At 37.1% G+C, this 21851-nt stretch overlaps 1 protein-coding gene across 2 annotated transcripts; it reads right to left on the bottom strand.

Annotated features, from left to right (window-relative positions):
• Positions 1 to 80: 80 nt before the first annotated feature.
• OTOL1 (otolin 1) lies at positions 81 to 20805 on the bottom strand. 2 transcript variants are annotated; one of them, XM_054551142.2, is made up of 6 exons: positions 16746 to 16856; positions 15301 to 15355; positions 6931 to 7302; positions 4844 to 4933; positions 1728 to 1790; positions 81 to 1076 (listed from the first exon to the last, which is right to left on the bottom strand). In XM_054551142.2, the coding sequence occupies exons 3-6, from the start codon at positions 7292 to 7294 to the stop codon at positions 178 to 180; spliced, it is 1416 nt and encodes a 471-aa protein (XP_054407117.2). In that variant the 5' UTR covers positions 7295 to 7302; positions 15301 to 15355; positions 16746 to 16856; the 3' UTR covers positions 81 to 177. The 2 variants fall into 2 exon arrangements, with proteins under 2 accessions (XP_054407117.2, XP_002814299.4); XM_002814253.4 differs by lacking the exons at positions 15301 to 15355; positions 16746 to 16856 and adding an exon at positions 20704 to 20805.
• Between the last annotated feature and the right edge of the window lie 1046 nt (positions 20806 to 21851).

The following is a 21851-nucleotide window of genomic DNA, read 5'->3' as shown; positions in this document are numbered from 1 at the left end:
AATATTTTTAAAGGAGGTGCCTTAAAATAGGAATAATAATTGACTAGGTGACTTTTTTAAATTTTTCTGTATTATTTTTATAATCTTGAAAAAAATGGAAGTTATTTTTTAATAGCACTACTCTATGTTAACTGACTTATTCCATTGAATCTAAACTACAGGATTCAGGACACAAATTTATGGTGAAATTCCAGAAGTTTCCTCTGGGTACAAAAGGAACCCAGTAAAAATGCTGTCATCCTCAGCACTGACATACACCCCATTCCAATCTTTTGACACCTCAAGCCAGACTTGGTCTCCTGCACTTAATTTCAAGATGACGAGGAGAGACGCCTGGTCTATTTCCTGACCATAGAGAGTTTCTCTGGACTTGAACTGCTTCTTATTCTGGGCCACCAGACTGATTCGAGCAGGTCGCCCCCTCACCGTAACATGGTAGGAAAAAACATATGTCCCAGGAATAGAGCAGTTAAACTTCCCAGTGACAGGACTATAATTCCCTTGGTCATTATAGAGAATCTTTTCAAATTTGATGGGGATGTTAGGAGGAGGAAAAGGCTTTGACAAAGCAGCGCTGAAAGCCGACCGGGGCACTCTAGCCACCTCACCCTTGGAGCCTTTAAAGCCCCGAGAGCCCTTCTTCCCAGTAGGGCCTCGGACCCCTTTGTTGCCAATGTCACCCTTTGGCCCAGTAGGTCCCAGGAGACCAGGAGGACCTAACTCTCCCTTATCTCCTTTAACCCCTGGATCACCTTTGGCCCCAGGCAGACCATTGCGGCCGCTTTTGCCTTCCATTCCACTGTCTCCTTTGCTACCTTTTTCTCCTTTCATACCCCCCTCACCTTTCTGTCCTTTTTCTCCCCTCTCCCCAGAATCTCCACAGCAGCCCTTATCCCCCATCTCCCCCTTCTCTCCCTTGGCGCCAGGCTCTCCGTGCAGGCCTGGTGAGCCCATAGCCCCTTGGTCTCCTTTTTCTCCTTTGGTACAATTCCCACATGTGTCTCCCTTGGAGCCTTTTTGTCCTTTCATTCCTCCCAAACCAATGTTTCCTTTATCTCCCTTAGGGCCAGGTTCACCTGAAATGGAAAATTAAAATAATGTTTAAGGATCACATAAGCCATAAACAGCATGCTATTACCACAGAGTTCAAAAAAGTAGAAACAAACCTACTAATTAGGAAACCTGATTCTTACCTCAGTAAAAACTGTGCTTAGGAGGCTCTGACAATGAATAATTTATATTATGCCATGCTCTTAGAAGGGGAATAGTTAATGCTTCCAAGAAACAGTGGCTTATATTCAGATGTCATATATCTAGTTCTTTTTGTTTTTTACTTTAAAGATAATAAAGAATATTAGGACTGTAGTTGTTCGTTGTATTCCATTATCCTTTGCATTTTGGCCTAACCCAGCTATTCCCCTAAATCCCCATATTGTCCATTCAAGCCTAAGTTATTATTGGCAAGGAAACTGAGACCCAGAACGAGTCAGGGATTTTTATTTTCCATTGACAGCTAGAGAGAGAAGCAGAGCACAGATACTATTACCTGGTCTCCAAATTCCTAGACTGGTTCTCCTTCATTGAGTCAGTACACTGAATTATTAGAAGAATAACAGTAATTTTTATTTTCAGCTTACCTCTCTGATAATTTTAAATACAAGCAGGAAGAGAATGAAGGGCTATACTGCACACATGACTGTACACAGTAGATACATTTCATGCTCTACCTTGTGCTCCAGGTTTTCCTGGGTATCCTGGAACTCCTTGGTCCCCACGTTCTCCTTTGAGTCCTAAAATGATACCAAGATTAACTTTTTACCAACTACATCATTTATGATATATTTAATATTCCTCTCACAACCATGTCACATTCTAGTGTTTTCTTTAACCAAAATGGGCTAAAGGTAAAATCGTGTGGAAAAAGAATGTACGCCAGGCACGGCAGCTCACTCCTATAATCCTAACACTGTGGGAGGCCGAGGCAGGTGGATCACCTGAGGTCAGGAGTTCGAGGCCAGCCTGGCCAACATGGTGAAACCCCATCTCTACAAAAAATACAAAAAATTAGCTGGGTTTGGTGGCGCACACCTGTAGTCCCCACTACTTGGGAGGCTGAGGCACAAGAATTGCTTGAACTCAGGAGGTGGAGATTGCAGTAAGCCGAGATCACACCACTGCACTTTAGCCTGGGTGACAGAGTAAGACTTGGTCAAAAAAAAAAATGTATTGAGGGTCATTAGGAATAATTAATTTCAACTGGTAAACTATTTTAAAGAGATCTGGAGGCAGTGATCCCTTCAAACAGAATTCATCTTTGCCCTCAGCATTTCCATGGCTCTTCAAACCTGTCATAAAACTCACGACATTCTGCTTGTATTATATATGTATGTATTCATGTTTTTCCCAATATGAATTTTGAATAAAGTTAAAATGCCTTCTTTATATGGCCACAACACCTGAGAAATAATGCCGTGTTCCCTACAAGTCTAAACACAGGGCACAACATCCTGCAGTTGGCTAAAACCAATGATAACAAAAAAAGTCCAGGAAAAAAACTGCTCTTTATATAGAGCATCTATGTAAGTATAGAACTGTAGGAATTCATACTTGAAAAAAATGAAAACATCTGGATTTTCAGATATTTGTCATATTACCGTAAAATATATTTTAATATTGGGCCTGACTAAAAGCCCATACTATTATAGTTCAGTCACACTGAATTGATTTCAGCTATAAATTACCATAACAATAGTATTAATAATATCTCACTCTTATTACACATTTACTTTGCACAGATACTGTTCAAAGCTCTTACCTTTTTTTTTACTTAATCCAGTCTTTTTATTTAATATAATTTTTACTTGACATTAACACAACCTCTTCTATAGCACACAGGTTCATATAACAGAACACATTTAATCAATTGGAAAATTTTCAGTTCACAAAAGTTTATAGCACCTGCCCTTCAAGAAAAGTAGGGAAGATATTTTTGTCATCATTTTATCAACAAAAGAAGCTGAGATATGAAAAAATTTAAAGCACTGGACAGAGTCAAATACAACTACATATGACATTGGTTGGCATCAATTTGCTACCTATATTGTTTATGACATAACTAACATCTTTTGTTTTATTTTTGTGAGGGAAAAAATAAATTGTAAGCCAAATTAAAAGTGGTAAGAATAGACTCCCTCCAGTTTCACAAGACCAACTAGAGAAATCCCACCATAGGTCATTTAGCAGAGTTTTCTAAGTTGCTGTCTACCCCAACACCACTCCTCATGAAATGCAAAATTTGGAAATTAAACCATAGGCCATCAGGAAAATAACTAGATGCATTTTGAGAAACCCAGCCCTAAATGGAAGGGAAGAGCCGATTGTATTCCTAGCCTTTGCCAATACTCAAATACCAACCTTCACCACACAGAGTTATACTGGTTCTTGAGTTCCTTTAAAGAGTTTAATTGCTTCCCCTAATTTACTCAACCAGGTAATGATTAACTAGAATGGAATCATTCAACTCATTTTTTTTTCTAACTTTCTGTCTTAACCAAGAGTCCAAGCTAAGTCTGGAAGTGAAAGGAAAGTAGAGTTGGTACTTTATAAAGAATGGCTGAATGAATTTCTACTTTTGATCCTTCATCAAAGTGTATTCTTAAGAACCTTATTTTATTACACTTCCCTATTTTTTTCTTCTATTTCCAGAAGTCTAGCTTCAAAAATGTATGAATCACTGGGGAGATTCATCACTCATCTTTATTTCACAAGGTTTTCTGCTAACATAATTCAGGCACAAAAGGATTAAATGTTTCCAAGAATGAAAATCACATAACTGACAAGTGTGAAGTAGCTCTCTCTTCCCTTAGCATCTTTTTTGAGTAATTACTTCACTGAATGTTCTACCAGAAATGAGTTAGGCAGTTCCTGAGCCATGCGGAGGGTGATATATATATGGTATTAGGCCTTTTGACATGTGACACTGAGGCTAAAACATTTAACTTGATGGATAGATGGTATTTCTACGGGCTGCTGGTATTCACTGAGGAATTTCTAAATATCCTAGTGAATCTGTAGCCTTCCTTCAGTACCTTTAAGCACTTACATTACCAGGGATTTCCTGGGGCAGAAAGCCTTCTTTACTGATACACCTATGGAATTACAGAATTTCTGAGCTTGTAAAGAGCTATAAAGGCACTCATAACTACAAATCTTCTTTGATAGTAAACAAGATATAAATAAATATCTAGTTCATTTCCCTCAATTTCCAGGTGAAAGAAAATGACTTGCCCAATGTCATTATTATAAGCTTGATTACGTCTGTTTCAATTAAGTTGTCTTCCCACCACTGACACTGCCTCTGATTTCAGAGTGAGCCAAGGGATATATTAAATTCTTCTTAGCAGGCATACTATCCACCTAAACTGAATATTCAGAGAATTGCCTGCTCTAGTTAGTTCCATCTAATACAAAATTATTTGCATCCAAAGGAAGCAGGCTAACATGAGCATGTACAGAAAGGGTATCTCTATACACTTCCCCAGAGACTATTATACTCTGTGGCTGCTAGTCACTAGGTCAGCCAGGTGACCAATGAGAGACGGAAAAGCTGTGTGACAATCTGTGTGCCTGCATGCATGTGTGCAATGTTCCTAGGTAAGTTTAAAATTTCTCAATTGGCTATTTATAAAGTTAACATATTTATATCAAATATAATGTGCTTTATCAAGTACTTACATTTTGAAAATTGACTCGCCTTCAAGAATCTAGTCTTTAAGTAGCAAATTGCTCTCCTGAAAAATGATGCAGAATGTCCCTTGAGTTTTGACATGAATGAATTACCTACCTTTCTCTCCTTTGTAGCCTCTAGGGCCTTGGGGCCCAACAACTCCTGGTGGCCCTGGGATCCCCAAATTTCCAGCCTCTCCTTTAGGACCTAGAAATTGGATTTTTAAATACATCAGAATATAAAATTTCTCTTTTGAAGTTCATTAGTTCAGGAAAAAAAAAAGCATTTTACTGGGATCAATAAGTATCAATGACCTAATGATAAAATCTGAGTGAGAATAAACCACACAGAGTCCTAAGGGCAATATTTTTGTCTGATTTGCAATTTTGTACTACCTGAATAGATAAATTGAGCCCATTAGTACTTGTCACTGTATTCATGGCAGTGATCAAATGATTCAGGGAAGCAGCACTATATCAAACAAGAACAAAATGATAATCTGACACTTAACCTTATACGGACCACACTTTCACATTGGAAGTAAAAACAACACCTAGCACCTTTGGATTTCCCTTTTATTCACTTACTCATTCATTCATTAGCTATTTCTAGACATCCTATACACGAAGCACCCTGCAAGGTGTTAGGAATGCAGCCATCAACATTCTGGCAGTCCCTACTCTCATGAAGCTGAGAGTCTATGAAAGATAAACATTGAACAAATAACCACACAAATACGTAGAAATTGTCACATTATAGTAAATGATATAAAGAAAAATACGAAGGTCTTTTTGAGGACTTAACTGATGAGATCAGAGGCTTCCTTGAGAAAATGGTATTAAGCTAAGACCCAAAGAACAGATTAAGATTTCCCAAAGCAGAGTAGCTTCCCTAAGGAGGACCAAGATAGTCTCAGCATTCTAAGCTCTCAAGCACTATGCTCTGTGGCAGAACCAGTCAGACTAAGACATATGAGCTCCCCAGGCAGGGTAATAACTTGGCACACCTTGGAATTATTTGTCATATATATTTAGAGGAGAGAATGAACCCTGAGAACAGCCCAGCTAAATCCACCACTGGGTAAAACAAAATCCCTGACGTTACAGAACTCACAGCCTTAGCAAATAGTTTAGCAACCGGCTGTGTCTACTTGACCATGCCCTTGGGATTTTCACCCCCAAGCAGCTTACCAGCCAGATAGGATACTAAGACTTCTGGTAAATACAATTTTCTCAGTCTCATTAAATTTTCAGTAATGTTTTAGCAATCCTGACATCTTGGTACCCAAGCTACGGCCCATCTCCTTTACTCCTTAATGCAGCTCTGCATAAATACTAACTGCATTTCCCAAAAGGTCCCTACAATGGGATGAAATGAATGAAAAGCTTGGTGAAGATGTATGATTGCTGAGTTTATAACATTAAATTCCTCAGGCAATGGTGAATTTTAAGTTGACATTCTGATCTTAACTTTACCTTGAATTCTCTTCTAGATGACATGTAAAAGCTGAAATGTATTTGAATAAAGCTGAGAGTATATTCATTATGTATATATTATAGACATCTGAAATCTTGAAATATATAACCATGGTGTTCAGTGGAGAAAATCGTTGGGCAATGACACTGTATTGCCTCAGAAATTCAATGAGAAGCAAATGGAATCCTAAGCTTTATTCTCTACCTCAGAGCCATTCCATTTCTAATCCTAACTACAAATAGCACTCAGAAAATCCATCAGTCAGCACACATTCTTGCAAGGCAACAGAAGTTTCATTTACCCTTTTTAAATCAGCCACTAATGAAAAAATTGTACTGGTAATAAACCTGTGCATCTTGAAGAACCACAGCACCATGCTGGGGTTGGTAATCCCTGACTTTGCTCTCACCAGCACTGTCCAGTAGAATTGTCTACAACGATGGAAGTGCTATCTGTGCTGCCCAATACAGTGGCTGTTGAGCACTTGAACTGTGGCTAATGTGACTGATGAACTGAATTTTTTACCTTATTCAATTTTAATTTTAATATTTATTAATTACCACATTGGGCAACAGAGCACCCATTTGCATTTGTAACGATGTGACACCTAGACCTGTTACCATTTGCATAACAACGTAGAAACTCCTGGGGCAATTTCACCCCACAACCTACATCTCAACTCTACCGATGTACAAGTGAGAAACATGACTTCTTATATTTTCTAATACCTGGCTTCCCAGTCTCTCCAGGTTCTCCTTTCTGCCCAGGTACAGGTGAACAACAATCACAACAATTCAAAAAGAAATTAGCTGGGTCAAGAGTGAAGTTTTCAAAGGGAGAGAGAGTGGCAGTGCCAAAGACAGAATCCAAGGCCGAGAGTTTGGTAACTGGTTCTGCCATTTCAGCCATTTCTGTGAAGAGGGTTTCTTCTTCTTCTGGAGGTGGGCCACTGGATGGCTTTAGACCCTTTGGCATCTCTCTTTCCTCAGATTTCTTCGTAAATTTGGTATGTGGTGTGGTCTTTGCTATTGTGTTCATACCAGCAATAGCCAAAATAATTAAAATAGCACAAAGCCAAGAAAGCGTCCACATATTTGAAGCTGGAAGAAAGACATAATAGGAAAATATGTACATATTACGTGAGGTCCAAATGAAAAGACTAAGTGATATAAACATATATAAAAGAAATAGATATGTATATGAACCATAAGAATGAACGATATGCATAATATAGAATGATATATTTTCAATATATTTTATATGTAAATGTGTGCTTGAATCACTACAGAATATTTTATGTACTTATTTATTATAAAGAACACTTTACTTCAATTCATCTTTCTGGTTGTTTTCTCAACATTATATATTGCTCCCAACCATTCAAACTACCTTGCCAAATAGCAAACATGATCTATAATAAATACAACATGACTCAATAGCTCATATACCCTGTGGAAGATAAATGTGTATAATTTCCTGACAGATTTCACTCAGATTTATAGAAATCAAATACATTTGTATTAGAGGGAGATGAAAAATATTGAACTGAGTAGTTTTTTCAGCAAACTCAATTATTTCAAGAAAAAATATGGTGAAATAATCCTTAAATCTACTAAGGATAATGGTCCTGTTGTGAGAGCAATTTTTTAAAATCTATTTTAATAAGTGGAGAGAGAGACAATTAAAAATAATAAATTTGAATATATGCTACATCCTTAGATTCTTCACATGGCGTTTAACTCTCCACCTCTTCGCTTTGTAATTTGGGGAGATTTTCAAGAAATTCATGTTTATTCTTGTATTATTTTAATGGGGCAAAATGTGGTTATTCTTAAAAGACCTTTGGCAATGTCCAAAGTGCTATGATGTAAGGTTTCTAATGAGGTGAAATTTTGATAGTTCAGAGCATTCCATTCCAAATCAACTCCCAGTAGTCTAGGGGCTGCTAACAGATAGCCAGGGTTATAAATCCACATTTCCTGATAGGAGAAGGCAGCCATAATTAAGATTAATAGTAGGAGAGTAAATAGAATGGAAATAAAGAGATTAAAAAGGTCTACTGTTTATACAGTCCCTACTCTGAGTAGATGCCATACATTAATCAATCTAATCAGGTCTCACAACAGCTCTCCATTCCCCCTTGAGAACTGGAACATGACAAAGATGCTCTCTTTCACCACTCCTATTCAACATATTACTGGAAGTGCTAGCCAGAGCAATCAGACAAGAGAAAGAAATAAATGGCATTCAAATAGGAAAAGAAGAAGTCAAACTCTCTCTCTTTGCAGAAAATATTTTTCTATACCTAGAAAACCCTAAAGACTGCCAAAAGTCTCCTGGGACTGATAAATGATTTCAGCAAAGTTTCAGGAAAGAAGATCAATGTACAAAAATCAGTAGAATTTCTATACACCAATAACATTCAAGCTGGGAGTCAAATCAAGATTGTAATTCCATTTACAATGGCCACAAAAAAAATACCTAAGAGTACATGTAAGGAAGGAAGTAAGAGATCTGGAGAACTACAAGGAGAACTACAAAACACTGCTGAAATAAATCAGACATGACACAAATAAATGAAAAAACATTCCATGCTCATGGATTAGAAGAATCAATATTGTTAAAGTGGTCATACTGCCCAAAGCAATTGATAGATGCAACACTATTCCTTTCAATCTATCAATGTCACTTTTCACATGACTAGAAAAAACTACTCTAAAATTCATGTGGGTCCAGAAAAAGAGCCCTAATAGCCAAAGCAATCCTAAGCAAAAAGAACAAAGCTAAAGGCATCACATTACCTGATTTCAAACTATACTGTAAGGCTACAATAACCAAAACAGCATGGTACTGGTACAAAAACAGACACATAGACCAGTGGAAAAGGATAGAGTATCCAGAAATAAAGCCACACAACTATGACCATCTGTTCTTTGATAAAGTCAACAAAAATAAGTGATGCAGAAAGGACTCCCTATTCAGTAAATTGTCCCGTGATAGCTGGCTAGCCATATGAAGAAGAATGAAACTGGACCCCTACCTTTCACTCTATGCAAAAATTAACTCAAGATGGATTACAGATTTAAATGTAAGACCTCAAACTATAAGAATCCAAGAAAAAAAAAGCCTAGAAAATACCATTCTGGACATCAGCCTTGGGAAAAAAAAATATGACTAAGCCCTCAAAAGCAATTGCAACAAAAAGAAAAATTGACGAGTGGGACCTAATTAAACCAAGGAGCTTCAGCACAGCAAAAGAAACTATCAACAGAGTAAACAGACAACCTACCGAATGGAAGAAAATATTCTCAAATTATCATCTGAAAAGATCTAATAGTCAATCTATAAGGAACTTAAACAGTTCAACAAGCAAAAAAACAAATTATCACATTAAAAAATGGACAAATGACATTAGCTGACACTTCTGAAAAGAAGACATGCAAGCAGCCAACAAACATGAAAAAATGCTCAGCATCACTAATCAAAAGAAAAACGCAAATCAAAACCACAATGAGATACCATCTCACACCAGTCAAAATGACTACTATTAAAAAGTCAAAAACTAACAGATTTCAGTGCAAATGAGAAGAAAAAGGAATGCTTGTACACTGTTGATGGGAGTGTAAATTAATTCAGCCACTATGGAAAGCAGTTTGAAGATTTCTCAAGGAACTTAAAACAGAACTACTATTTGACCCACAATCCTATTACTGGATACATATACAAAAGAAAACAAATTTTTCTCCCAAAAAGACACATGCACTAGCATGTTCATTGCAGCATTATTTGCAATAACAAAGACATGAAATCAATCTAGGTACCTATCAACAGTGGAAGGGATGAAGAAAATGTGGTACATATACACCATGGAATACTATGCTGCCATAAAAAAGGGATCATGTCCTTTGAAGCAACATAGATGCAGCTAGAGGCCATTATCATATCCAAATTAATGTAAGAACAGAAAACCAAATACCACATGTTCTCATAAGTGGGAGCTAAACATTGGATAGTCGTGGACATAAAGATGGCAACAATAAAAACTGGAGACTACTAGAGGGGGTAGGGAGAGATGGAGGCAAGTTTTGAACAACTAACTATAGGGTACTATGCTCAGTACCTGGGGATGGGATCATTTGTACCTCAAACCTCAGCATCATACAACATACCCAGGTAACAAACTTGCACATATACTCCCTGAACCTGAAATAAACGTTGGAAAAGATTCTTAAGGGGAAACAAAGCCAGCTCCAGTAGGTAGGTGACACTATTATTCACCTTCACAGATGAGGTAACAAGCACCAAGAGGTTATGTACCTTCCCCAGGGTCACATAACCTGTAAGTTATAGATCAAGGTCTCTTTAATTTCAGAGTCTAAACCCTTTTCCACAAATCATGTGGCATTTATAAAGATGAGATTAAAGAACAATAAATCCAAAGGTAGCTCCATGGAACAGAGCTATTGATGAAACAAATATAAATCAGTGCAGATTAAAAAAAGAGAAAGATAGGATGCTTTGCTTCCAAAATCATATAAAAATAAAAAATGCTAACTTTCCTTTGAGTTGTCTTTGCTACCATGTTCATCCATTCAACCAATATTTAACAAGCCCTAAAATATTATATACAGTAACAACAAACATAAGGCATGGTCATTGTCCTCAGAGAGTTTATAGTCTAGTAATGAGAGATGAAACGCAGCAAAGGAAATGGAGGAGAATGTGAAAAGCAGCTGATCACGTTGCATCTTCCCAAATATAGGCCCTTCTGTCCCCAAATGCAGATTCCCACACACACATATATACTCTTCATTCCACAAGAATGAGGACATCAAACACAGATACAATGCATCAGCCAGCTAAATCCAGTCCCAGCAAAAACTAGAACACAGAAATATTCTGTCTGGATATAAAATAATTAAACTTTCATTGGTTCACACAATTGCATTCAATAAAATATTCATTTGTTCAACAAACATGTATTTGAGCATCTAAGAAGTCTATGTGGGGTCCCAGAATACAAAGAAAAGTAAAACCTGGCCCCATCCCTAAGGATCCTTATTGCCATAAACATTCAAAAATAACCAGGCCCACATATTTGGGCAAAAGAAGAATCAGAGATTTGGCAGAAGGCTCGAAGGGAAATATTGGTGGCTTTTAATTCTCTCACCACTTTAAGAAGATTTAGGGTTTGCAGAATGCTCAGTGTTAATACTCTAAGACATTTCTTATGTTCTTTAGACAAGTGAGGTCATGTGAGAAAATAGCCTTTCTTTTTCCCTACTAAATGTATCTGTGTTAGTCGTCCATACATACAAAGTATTTTTGACCCTGCAAAGACGTTGTGATAGCATCTTGGTAAGCCAGTCCTGAGGGTGCAAGCAAGAGATAGCCAGTGGGACAGAGAGGAGAAGGGAGAGCATGGGAGACATTGTCCTAGTTATTTATAATTGTTATTCGATTATACCACACAGGAACCATGCAAGATAAGATTTACTATGCCCATATAATGGATTCAAAAACTGAGGCACAGAGAGATTAAGTAGCCTGCACAAAATCACATTATTAGCAAGTAGTGGGGCTGGGATTAAAATCCAGGTTTTGACCCCAAAGTCATCCCATGTACTTCCCACTGTGCCATGCTTCCTGGGGATTAATGATTGATCAGAGATGTTGCAAAAGTGAACTGAGTTGGCCCCTTCATGAAGCTCAACTCTGGGTCTTTCAGTAGAAGAAAGTGACTTTCTGCAGACAGAAAATGGGAATTTAATGAGAGCAATGAGGAAGGAGAGAGATGAGAAGTCTGACTCTAACAGTAGAACCTATTGGTGTGAGGCAAACAAAGTTACAGACAGCATATCTGACAAGAGGTCAAAGAGCTACAGAAAGTAATGAACAGAGCTAATCAGTATGAGGAAGGTGTTCAGCCTCCCTATTGAAGGGCATGGATTGTCCTCATATATGTTTCCTTTGCATTGTGGTTTCCTGCTTCCCGATTTAAACACAGATGTTAAAGGATAATGTTGGCAGCACTTTGATTGTGATAAGGCTCCCCAAGAATTTGGAGATGAGGAAAACATGAAGTTCTTCGAAAGACAGTGGAACAGGGGTTGGTAGTAACTTAACTGATGATGCAAATACATCATTTCTTGTAACCAGAATTTTTCATTATTGTGTAAAAACATAAAATTCCAGCCAAACAAAATTTCCACAATGACTGAAGCAAGTAAGGGCCCCTGACCAAATTTTAAGTCGCTAAAACAATAAAACATAACTTAAATGCTAAGCCTAAAGTAGGTGTAAATCTTAACAGAAGGGCTAGAAGTAAAAATCAAAATAGGAGTTTGGGATCCTTAATTAGAGAACCTAAGTACAGGAAACCCTTTTACTTATCCTGAAGATTGCCTAGACTGCAAACATTTCCAGTGCAAAAAGTTAAGTCTCTTGTTTCTGTGTTCCCAAAGACTAGTATAATGTTTGGCAAATAATAGGTGTTCCATAGATGTTTTGCTGAACTGAAATGAAGTAAACGTAGTAGATTGCATTATTGTCACCAATTTTTTATCCCTCCTTGTACTCACACCCTTTGCTAAATGGATTTTGCACTGCCACACACAAAAGAAATGGGTCCTATACTCCAATCCCTTGACTCTGAGTTCAGCCATGTGACTTCAGCCCATAGAATGAGGTAGAAGTGACAGGGTATTAGGTCTCAAGGCCTCTCGGGTGTTTCCACTTGCTCTCCTGCACTTTTGCCATTGCCATCAAAAGGATATGAATGACTCAGCTTGCTGGTCACTGGAGGAGGATGAGAAACACAGAGTGGAGCTGTCCCAGATAAGCTGTCTTAGCCAAATATGACCTAGATCACAGTCTCCAACGGACCTGAAGACACATGAGTGACCCCAGGTAAGACTGGCTGAGGCCAGTCAATATTAAACAACCCTGACCAATCCCACAGATATGTTCCAGTTATCTACTGTTGTGTTGCAAAGTACTTCAAACTCGGTGGTCCAAAAACAACCATTTTATTCTAGCCAACAATTTTGTGGGTCAGAAATTCAGGTCTGGATCAACTAGGTGATTCCTCTGCTCCCTGGGGAATGAACTAAGGTCACTCAGAGTGTTCAGCTAGTGGATGAGCTGGTGTAGAGAGGCTTAATTACAAGTCTGATACCTTGATAGAAATGGAAAATACTTGGGCTCAGTTAGGACTGCCAAAGCAGTCTCAGAAGCCAGCCATACTCAAATGAAAGGGGCTTGGACCTCATTTCTTAATGTGAGGCATGTCAATTTCTGATCATCTTGAATCTACCATAGATACACAAGCTATACTTTGTAAGCAATGGAGTTTTAGCAAGATTTGGCCACAAAAGCTAACTGACACCACGGTTCCAGCCTCTAGCCTAACATTATTTTTACTATTGAAACAAAACTAAGCAGCCTCTAGACAATGTCATCCTACCTTTCCCTGACAGAAGACACCCTTTGAGGTCCTCTTCCTCATCAATTAGCCCCCATAACTCTGGAAATCTCTCCCACTGAAAGTGTTCAAGCAGAATTTGGGCCACCCCTTGTTGAGATGCTTGCTATTAGAAAAGTTCTTGAAGATGCTATGATCTTGAATATACCTTCCCTGAGATTCTGTGATGAGGTTTTATAACAGTGGGCACGCTATTAATACATAAAATTTAGCTCATTCTATAAAATTTTATTCTAAATATAGGAGGCATTATGTTTCTTCTAATAGTGTACTCTTCGCTCCCATTAAAAAGAAGGTGCCCAAGATTGGGAGAACATTATTTGAAGATTTATTAGTTGTTTTCCTGGTAGAAATAAGATGTTCACACTGACCTAATAGTGCACATTTGGAGGATGATCAACAAGTTTTATGTTGAGGCTAAAGCCATGGATTATACATAAATTTTAGTAACTGACTATCAAATAGTGTAGTATAAGGATTAAAAGCCATTAGCTTTGTAGAGAATCAGTCCTGAGTTTAAGTTTCAAATCTTCCCCTTTTTAATTGCTTGATTTGGAGCAAGACACTGTACCTCTCTAAGTCTTGGTTCTTCACTCCTAAAATGGAGATAATAATAGTAGTTTCATCTTGTATGGTTGTGAAACTAAGTGAGGTAATACATGAAAAGCTCTTAGCATAGTGCCCTCAGTAACTGTTGACTATTTTTTAATGAGAATTAGATCTAATGAAATTAGCCAGAAATATTTTGAAGCAGTGACAAGTTTTTCTTGTTCTCATATTGTGCCAAACTGAGATTGCATTTGGTCATTTGGCATTATTCCCATACGGTTTTATCTGCTCCCCCAAATCTAAGGGACCCAAATGTGGGAACTAAATTTTCCAGAATCTCTTGACATCAGGGTTCCAGTTTAGTATCTTCTAATGAGAGCGTTTGATGGAATGGGCGATACAGAAAGAAAATAGAAGCTCTCTGTAGTCCCAGCTACTACTTGGGAGGCTGAGGTAGAAGAATCGCTTGAACCCCGGAGGTGGAGGTTGCAGTGAGCCAAGATCGTGCCACTGCACTCCAACCTGGATGACAGAGCCATACTCTGTCTCAAAAAAAAAAAAGAAGAAGAAGAATAAGGAGAAGCAGAAGAAGAAGGGGAGGAAGAAGATGGCAGCAGTAGCAATTTTCTGATTCTCTGAAGGCTACAGGCAAACCTGACAGCTAGTGACAGCCATCCCTGCCTTTTGCTTCTTCTCCCCTCAATGATTAAATAAGCACCTAGTTACCTGAATTAAATCCCTTTCTGCCTAACATGCCTGTAGTGCCTTGAGAGCAAATTTTGTTATCATATCTTCTTCTCCATTTAATTTTATCTCTATTTCTTTTATTATAAAATCCCAGCCTGCCTCCCTTGTTTTGTTCTATATTCAATTCTACATTCTCTTTCTTTTTACAACAATCATTCCTCATCCATCCACAACATCTTCATCTATTAGAAGCTAGCTGGATCAAATTATGTCCCAAAAACTTTTTCAAAAGATTATTCCTGTTTTTGTCCATTTTGTGTTTCTGTAATAGAATTTTACAGAGTGGATAATTTATAAAGAAAAGAAATCTATTTCTCACAGTTTTGGAGGCTGGGAAGTCCAACATCAGGAAATCAGAATCTGGTCCAGGCCTTCTTCCCATGGAGAAAGACAGAAAGGCAAGACAGTTCAAGAGAGGGTCGAATTCACTTTTATAAGAACCAACTCCAAACATAGGGACATTAATGTTGAGAGGTGATTACCTAATCACCTCTCAACCCTGTTGCATTGAGAATTAGGTTTTTATCACATGAATCTTGGGGGATATATTCAAACCATAGCATTCCCACAATGTTCTGAGCCTTCAAATATATTGCCTATATGAATATTGTATTCCAGTTGTACTCTTGAATGCTAATTCTAATATAAATACTGTTGAAATAGTTTTAGGCACATGGATATGTGTGCGTATATTGTTTGGGCTGCAAAACTGGTGACCTTTTCTCCTTAACCTTATATAAAGCATTCTTCTCCTCTGACCCTGTATAGTTCTACAGAATTATAAAATGAACCATTATGTCTATAGTATTGCTTTGCTATTTGAATAGCTACTTTTAATGTCTCACATCATTTTATTCAGAGCAATATTTCATGCTGTGTTTCTTCTCATACTCATGCTTCTCTTTCTTCTTTTCGCTCTTCCTTATATTCAGTCAACAAATGTTTATTAAAACCTACTCTGTGTCAGGCACAAATTATATTCAGGAGTTATAGAATAAAACATATGCTGTCATAAAGCTTACAAACCAATGAGAGTAATAAATAACATGTGGTAAAGAAATAAACATTTCAGACTGTAATTAGGTGCTATGGAGAAAATAAATAGAAGTATTTGATAAAGAGTGACAAAGAAAGTTTATTTCAGACAAGAGAATATTACACAAGAATATCAGGAGAAGGAAAATGGGTAGAGGCAGTTGCTGCCGCTACTTACATCTCCTTCCTCAGAGCTACATCCATCAAACAATCCTATTTTCCTTTTTAAGGTGCCTAGCATTGCACCTTCAACGCTATGCAGCCGTGAAGATAAATTAGGGGAGAATTTCTGATAAGTTATTTCCTCTTGCCCCACTCCTTCTAGTAAACTCAGACAGGTAGCCCTTTAGAGCTCAAATCTTGAGTTCATTCACAAATTGCCACATCAAAAGGAAGAAAGAGAAACTTTGTAACTACAGATTTCTATTTCCCACTTTATTTTTTAAGAGAAATTCCAGAGTGATTGTAATCAGCTCTGATAGACGTGCCCATCTCTTTGTGTTGATAGATGCAGCAAAAGCATCATTATTTCTATTGTCTAGTGGAAGGCTGTTTCTTCCAGAGTGTCTAAATAAGTGAATCCATTACAATTTTATTAAGGACATTGAATATAACATTACATTCTACCAAGTTAAATGCTTCTTGTATTTAAGAAGTATGAAGAAAATTAAAACATTCTCAGCATTTTTCTCTCAGATGGAAAGGGATTGGCTTTGGTTCAGAATATACCATAAAAACAGTCCAGCTGCAAATGTGGAAGCTTTTGCCTCTGTGGATGCCATCACTTTTTCAATTCCTCCTCTTCTCCCCTCATCCTGCCTTAAATCAAAGCTGTAGGACAGGAAGCAGAACGTTACAAGTGACAGTTGAGACCCATGGCATAGGGTTGGTTATGGAGAAGGAACTGCACTTATCAGAGCAATCAAGCTAGGGCAGGACCAAGTAATAACTCGGCGACTAGTTGGTAGAAAAGTTAAGTCACCTGTATAGGTGAGTAGACAGGTAAAAATGTAGCCTAAATTTGGGCACAACAATAAGCCCCAGCTCCATGTCTCCACAACCTTTAAAAAAAACCTTTAAGGATCAGATTAGGCAAACGCAAGAAGAAAATTATTACTCCTTAGTTTCACCATTTTTATTTCCCTCACAGTGATTCTGAGTATATCTGCTATAGTAGTTGTCTTATTTTAGGAAAAAAGAGGACTAAAGGAGGTGAGGGAAAGGGACAGTGTGCATCTGTGGGTGTGTGGCTGGATAACGAGCCTGAATTAAATTTTGCAGGCTGATATATTCCACCGATTAAAAAAGCAATGGGGAGCTGGGTGTGAAGAGTGAGGGAGGGTGGTATATGGGAACTCTCTGTTCTTTCTGCTTAATTTTTTAGTAAACCTAAAACTGCTTTAAAAAATAAAGTCCATTAATTTTTTAAAAGATAAAGCAATGGGGTTCAAACATATTGATTGATTTGTTCACTTACCAGTTAATAAACTGGTCCTGGCAACAGTTAATAATCTATCAAAGTTGTTACTACACTCCTGAATTTAAAACTTATATATGTCCATAATACATTTTTGTTAAATTTTGGCATGTTAACAAAAACCCATGATGGAATCAAACCAGTTCCATGTTAGAAACTCTCCATGAAGTAAAATTTCACTGAGACTTTTCTGCTCCTTTGATATGAAGAATTTATATATCCATTAAAATAAGTAAGCAAACCTCTTCACCTTTTTGGAGACCAAGCCGAATGCCTGTTGTGGGGTATTTCTCAGGAGGGAATTATTATGTAAAACAAATGGGAGCTAGCTCATTCCTGCTCCATCCAGTCTATCCAAAATTAACCAGAGCTGTCCTAAAGGGGAGGTTCTGAGGAAGCGTCAGGATACAGAATCTAACAGATGAGTGGGCTTTAAAGAAAAGGAATTTGTCTTTGAAGCGAAAGATGTTTTTCAGATAAGGTGATAGATATGGAATTTTCATTACTAACAGCTTACTTTCTGTTGATAGCCTGGCTTCTCAATGTTGAAAGCCTGTGTTGATTCTTTTATCAGCTTACTTGAATGCTTGCATGTAAGGCACTCGAATATGAAATATAACTGCTAAAGACATGGCATTAAATAAATGCTTTATTATTAAACTATTTTCAATTACCCAACTCCCATATGTCTTTCATTTCTACAATGTTTAAGATCTTTTTTTTTTCAATCCAGAGAGTTCTAAACCTATTCCAGGGCTCAGAAATTCTTATAAACAAACATCAGAAGAATCAGAAGTTTGAAGATGTCAACAGACATTACATATCCCAAAAGATGTCCATTTTTATGTTGTCCATTGGAATATGAACTAGTTTCAGAGCCATTTAGCATCATAGATCAAGGGAATAGCAGGCCCTGTTACATTTTAATCAGAAGTTTCCAAGAAAAGTCAATTTAGGGTCAATCTAAATAATAGGTACATGAGTTGGTTCTTACTCTGTCTCTAGTTCTCAAAAAGTCCTCGAGAACCCCCTAATTCCCCTTCACTATTCACAAAGCCATCGTCACTGACCTGTATCAACATCAAAGATAGGTAGAAAACATGAGAGGATTATCGGCTACATGGCAGTTTTTTGGGGTGTGTTGGTATGGTGACCCTAGCACTTTCCTGCTTTGCTCAAACTCTATAATTTGGCATCAGACTTCAAGACATAATCTTGGATCTGGGCTCATAAAAGGGAGCCCTGATCCTGGGTCACTAACAGCTGCCTGAGGCTAGGGTAATTCCCTTTATCAGGAGAAAAGTAGTGTCCTTCCATTAAAAACAATGAATTCAGACTAGAAGAGCCAGCTCTAAACCCTTTTCTACTTCTAATGTATTAAGATTCTTTTCCTAACAAATCCTGCCTAATCATAGTCAGTGCTGAAGATTTAAATATCATTACATTCTCATTTTGTCACTTGGTCCAGAGCCCATTCCGTGACCTCAGAGTCAGCTCATGGAAAACTCTGCCTGTGGCAGTGGCTCTGGAAGACCCTTTAGAAGTCAAGGGCTCCCCTAGAAAGTAGAGAATAAGATAGCTCTGATAAGCATCAGGTTTGGGATCAGCCCAGAGAAGAACAGAAGGGAGTCTGTCCCTGACAAAGCTACCAAGAGGTTAATGCATCACATGAAAAACAGCAGTAACTTCCTCTTTCAGGACAGCCTTGCTATTTAATACCCCAAAAGACCAAGGACAAAGAATGGCATTGTATAAGCACTGTAACTCAAGCAATTAGCCAGGTAATGGTGTGTGGGGTTCATCATAGCAGAATGTCAATTAAAACACTTGGAAGGAGGTTATGCAAAGCACTGAAATTTCAAATCTTATAAGCTACCAGTAGGACTAAATTATAGTAAATGTCATATTACCACAGTAGGTATCACATAAATGAAAATAAATTTTCTTTTCTAATATAGACTCGCTTAATATCTCACAAATTCCAGAAATTGAAAAAAGCAGCCAAGTGTCTAGTCTTTACTCAAGAATAAAGGAAATGGGACAAAGGATGTCATGTTTTAATTAAATATCTTCTTTGATACCTTGTATATCTCTAGTTGATTGTTTTAAAGATTCAAAATTATACCTTAGTTTTATTTTGGGTTTTTACCAATGAATTTAAGGGGAAAGAAGAGAATAGGAATTGACAAAATGTGAATTTCAGGAGAAACATTTTTTCTTAGAAGGATCTTTAGATGAAATTCTCCTGTTTAATGACTTGTCTGACTTCATTCTCATAGAAGCATAGCATTTTCTTCTTTGTTCTTTTAGTGCAGATATATTATTAGAAAAACTGGCTTTTCAAAATGAAAAATAAATGACAGAGTTCTTTATGAAATTTCAAAATGCAAATAGCATTTAGTATCTAAATAGATAGCAATAATGATTTTCCCTGAATACTGATAGAAAGAACATAATATATAAACATCAGTTTCTTTCCTAAAAACCCACAAGTCAAGTTTAAGCCAGCAGTTAATTTTTATTCATGAATTATAAATCCTTTACAGGAGAGAGTGAAGATAAAATGAAAATAAGATATATGTAGAAATGCAATGTTCCACTAATTCTATCACAGAAAACTAAGTGCATATTAAATTTTTATTATTATTCATAATTGTTCCATAAAATAGCACAGGCATAATATATTTTTAAAAGCAAAATATCTTTTTCTCTTATCAGATCATTGTTATGAGAGGAACCACATTTTTATGCACCTATATTATCTTAACTGAAGATATACCACACTGTTATAATCTGAACAAAATCTGATTTTTAAGAAGTTTGTTGCACATCATCTTGAAAGATATTAATTATTGCATAATACCAAAAATGTGTAGTTCTACCTCAGTAATGCCAATATGTCATATTCTCTCTTTAGAATTTGTTTATTTTACTTATCTCACAGATATTCACAAATTAGTAACTTTAAAATGAAGAATGATTCTATGCTCCATGCCACAAACTTCCATACTCCAAAAATCAATACAAAAAATAGATTTAATACCAGAGAGGAAAAACTACCTTTTATCAATTGCATAGTTTTATCATTTCTGTTCATATTCTTATTTCCTAGAGGCAAATTATGTCAACAGGATCTTTTTCAGCCTGAGATCTTATTGCAAAAGGTGGGATGGAAGACAAAATAAATCAGTGTTTGTAATCATCTCCTACCTTATGGATCTTTCCTTGTCAGCAATTCCTCTCCCAGGTGGCACATTGGAAAATTCAGTCTCATTTACCATTACACAGTAGTCTGTTTTATTTCTTTCAAGGTTTGCCCCTACCCAATAAGAAGTGAATGCCTTGTGATAAGGGGAGTGGTAACCTTTTCAAACTCTAAAGAAAAGCTCTGAAATCTGATGAAATGCAAATGTCTTGGGAATATTGAAGCCTTAGCTCTTCAATGGCCTGACTTTGTCCACTATTGCCATTGGTTTATAGGACTATCTTTCATTTTAATACATTAAGGTCATTGCACCATAACAACAAAAAACTCTCCTGTTTAGTAAATACTATAGTTTTCTGAAGTGTGTCCACCGTAATCTGTGATCTGGACAGCATGTAGGCATTCAGAAGCATCTGCTTCCATTGTTGAGTAAGCCCTCACTGCAGGAGAATAGACATTTAGGTGGCACTTCTGAACCACACACTCCTCTCCTCCACTCACAGACTCCCTTTTACTGAATTAGCTGCCACCTATTGAGAATTGATCAAGATATATAGATTCTTGGCCAGATTTATTTCTAAAAAGATATCTTTGTCTTCATTGGGGGCTACAATGTAAAAACTTGTAAATTACAAAAGTGCTATGGGCTTCTTGATTGATTCATTCAACAGTTTTCACGAGAACCTGCCAAGTGCCACATTCTGTTCTAGGTACTGAGCAAAGAGCAGAGGAGAGAGATTGACAAGGATCTGCTTTCATGAAGGTTATATCCTGGTGGAAAATACAACCAGAAATTAAAACACACACATATAAACAGTAAATATCAGATATTAACAAGCTAATAAGTATCATGTACAAACTAAAATAAAGTAACAGAGAATGAATGAGTGGCTTTTTTAGATTGGGTGCTGAGGAAGGCTGTTCTAACAAGCTGACCTTTAAATTGCTACAATCTGAATGACAAAGGAATTATCTAGGTAGAGGAAATCAGAGGGATAAGAGCACCCCAATTGTGAAGACCCAGAAATGGCAACTGGCATTGAACTGTAAGAGTAACACAAAGAGGATCAGAGCAGAGATACGAAGATAACCAAATTAAATCCTGGAGCAGAAAAATGGTGATATGATCTAACATATTAACATATATAATATA

The sequence above is a fragment of the Pongo abelii genome, chromosome 2 (genome assembly GCF_028885655.2).
Source record: "Pongo abelii isolate AG06213 chromosome 2, NHGRI_mPonAbe1-v2.0_pri, whole genome shotgun sequence".
In the NCBI taxonomy this organism is placed as follows: Eukaryota; Metazoa; Chordata; class Mammalia; order Primates; family Hominidae; genus Pongo; species Pongo abelii.
The sequence above is the reverse complement of the archived record's forward strand: the minus strand, read 5'-3'. Positions and strand labels throughout refer to the sequence as shown.